This window comes from Nycticebus coucang, chromosome 12, assembly GCF_027406575.1.
Source record: "Nycticebus coucang isolate mNycCou1 chromosome 12, mNycCou1.pri, whole genome shotgun sequence".
Classification (NCBI taxonomy): Eukaryota; Metazoa; Chordata; class Mammalia; order Primates; family Lorisidae; genus Nycticebus; species Nycticebus coucang.
This window is the reverse complement of record NC_069791.1, coordinates 82157256-82159991: the sequence shown is the minus strand read 5'-3', so window position 1 is coordinate 82159991 and position 2736 is coordinate 82157256. Positions and strand designations below refer to the sequence as shown.

The following is a 2736-nucleotide window of genomic DNA, read 5'->3' as shown; positions in this document are numbered from 1 at the left end:
AGTTTTTCAACAAATTCCCTTTTTATTTATTTAGCTAGAAGTTATTCTTTATTAAATCACCAGGAATTTTCAACACAAGATTCAACATCTTAATGACCACCAAGGCCTAGGCTCTGGGACTTGCTCTGCCTCTCCTAGTCCTTAATGGGGTTTAGTCGGAGAGACGTCATGAACAGAGACCAAGTCAAATGGTGGCAGTCCTCCTTTCCCAGTCACCGGACAAGCTGCTCAATTCTTGTCCAGAGCAGGAAAGAGTACTTAAGAAAAATCTAATGAAGAATTTAACATAGCATTGTAAGATCTCTCTGAACAATTTAGATTTATCAACAGCATTGGTCAAAACCCATTTGTTTCTGAATTTTTTCATTTTGCAATTTACTTTTTGTGTATTTTTAATAATCTCACTCCCTGTGCAATTAATCAACCTAATGCAAAGAAAAATCCCTCAAACCCAAAAAGTGTTATCTTATTCTGGAGAGAGGAAACAGAAGTTTTTCTACTCCTTTTCTACTCAAGATGAACAAACATCCCCCCAAAGTTAAAATGTTACTTCTGGCCTTGGAATGTACAGACAGCTTTTGATGGGCTAATTCAATTAGAAAGGGCAGCTGGAACCTTTATGCAGTCTGCCTTCTTTGCAAATTTCTTAAAATCAACTCTTGAGAATCATTCATGATTGTGTACAAAGGCCCTAAGCTCCACACAGCTTCTACTACTTCATCTCACAAGCTAGACTCAGAGGAGGCATTTGAACTGTCAGGAGCAAAAGCAGTAGCAGTAGCCCCACGAGGTAGGACCTCAATAACTCGAGGCTTGTCAATGATCCGAGCAGTCCGATTCCCCTTTTCCACAATGCCAACAATCCATGCTTGGTGACCTTCTCCATACTTGGAAGATTTGATTTCAGAACAAAAGCGAGCCGCTTGTTCTCTTGGCAGACAAATTAGTAATCCCCCAGAAGTTTCAGCTGAGGTTCCTTGAAGGAGCCCAAACCTCCCACTGGCCTTGCTGATGGCAGCCATCTTGGCAATGATTGGCAGATTATGAATGACAAAGGACACTTCATTTCTTTGTTGTTTTGCTAGGTTCTGAGAGTGTCCTAGAATGCCAAAGCCTGTGATATCTGTGGCTGCGTGGGCATTAAATGTGTGCATTAATCCAGCAGCAATTCTGTTTAGGGTAGCCATGTTGAACATAGCTTCCTGATAGGCCAGCTCTACCTCTTCTCTGGAGACCACCATCTTTACTTTATTCCACCTTTCAGGATTATCAAGCCATTGGTGGGCATTGACGGCAACTTGGGTTCCTAAGGGTTTGGTTAACACAAGCACGTCCCCAACAACGGCACTGTCAGGCATTATGAATTCATTTGGCTGACACACCACTGTGGCAACACCACCAATGATAATCCAAGGATTGACCACCGTCTGTCCACCAGTCACTGCAGTCCCTCCTTCTTCAGCAGCATCTCTAAAACCCTTGATCATGAGTGGTGTTACCTTTTCCCTTTCCTCCTCACTCATACCCTGGCTGACACTGAGTAACATTAGCATGTTGTCACATTCAGTAATGCCCATAGCGTAAAGGTCACTCAGCACGTTGGCACAAGCTATGCGCCCCATCATGTAGGGATCTTCCACCAAGGGGTAAAAGAAGTCCGTGGTCTGCACCAGTGATAGGCCCCCATGCCTCAGGGGGATGACGCACGAGTCCATCCCAATGCCCAGGGCTGGAAGTGTTGGGATGGGGCCCGCCTCGGTTGGCAGGCCGGCTTCCGGGGCCGCCTCTTCCTGGCCTCCTATCAGGCCCCGGCTCAGCGGGTGTCGCAAGTCCGGCCGCGTCAGTCCCGCCAGGAGTTTGAGCAGTGTCTCCTGCGGGACCTTGCAGCCTCAGCCTTTCATGCCGGAGAAGCCTGTCAGCCGCCAGCTCGGGCTGAGGCCCAACGCCTGGGGCTCGAAAGGCCGGTAGTTCGAGAAGCCCCGGCCCAGAGACAAGCCGGCTGGGCCCGAGGAACCGTCCGCCGCAGCCATCGCTTCTCCGCTGGCGCCCATAGCCGAGGCTTCCGCCATCGCGCCTGCCCGGCAGGGAGGGGAGGGGAGAAGAGAAGAGAAGAGGAGAGGACCCTTTTAGTCTCTACTCAGGTTAATAGGAAGCAACAGTCAAATATTACCCGCAGAGATTCTCCCCAGCACGACTCATACAGACCGGTTCACGCCACGTGATGCCTCCCTGACGTTCTTGAAGTAGGCAGCGCCGGCTTCTCTTATTTATACCCGGGATGATTGACAGCCGCACTATCCAATAACGACTCCGCCACGAGAGGCGGGCTTCCTTTACTCTCAATTACAAATGAACCCCTGGCTTGCAAAACTGCTTGGAGAGTTTGCAGAACGTCACGTGCTTTATTTGGCTTCTCTTGTGTTTTAAATGATCTCTTGTTAAGTGGCTGGCAGGACTTTGCCCCTCTTGAGTCGCTTTGCCAAGTTCAAGTTAAGCATCTCACAGAAGAAGGCAAACCTCATGACGGTCTGAAATGTCCAAAGGTCACTAGACAGCATACCTGATCCCATTAGGGGTAGAAGAATTGCACAAGGGAAAAACCAGAAAGAATGAGACGTTAGTAATTTTCTACCATTTCTAAACAAACTGCAACATCAGTATAACCGACTATTAACATGGACTTTAAAGAAATTTAGTACTAGGTGGTGCCATGGCTCAAGGAGTAGGGCACCGGCC

At 48.0% G+C, this 2736-nt stretch overlaps 1 protein-coding gene across 1 annotated transcript; it reads right to left on the bottom strand.

Moving 5' to 3' along the window:
• On the bottom strand, nucleotides 1-2328 carry SEPHS2 (selenophosphate synthetase 2). Its single transcript, XM_053555103.1, has 2 exons — nucleotides 2206-2328; nucleotides 1-2074 (listed from the first exon to the last, which is right to left on the bottom strand). Exon 2 carries the CDS (start codon nucleotides 2067-2069, stop codon nucleotides 723-725), a length of 1347 nt encoding a protein of 448 aa, XP_053411078.1. The 5' UTR covers nucleotides 2070-2074; nucleotides 2206-2328; the 3' UTR covers nucleotides 1-722.
• Nucleotides 2329-2736: the final 408 nt, after the last annotated feature.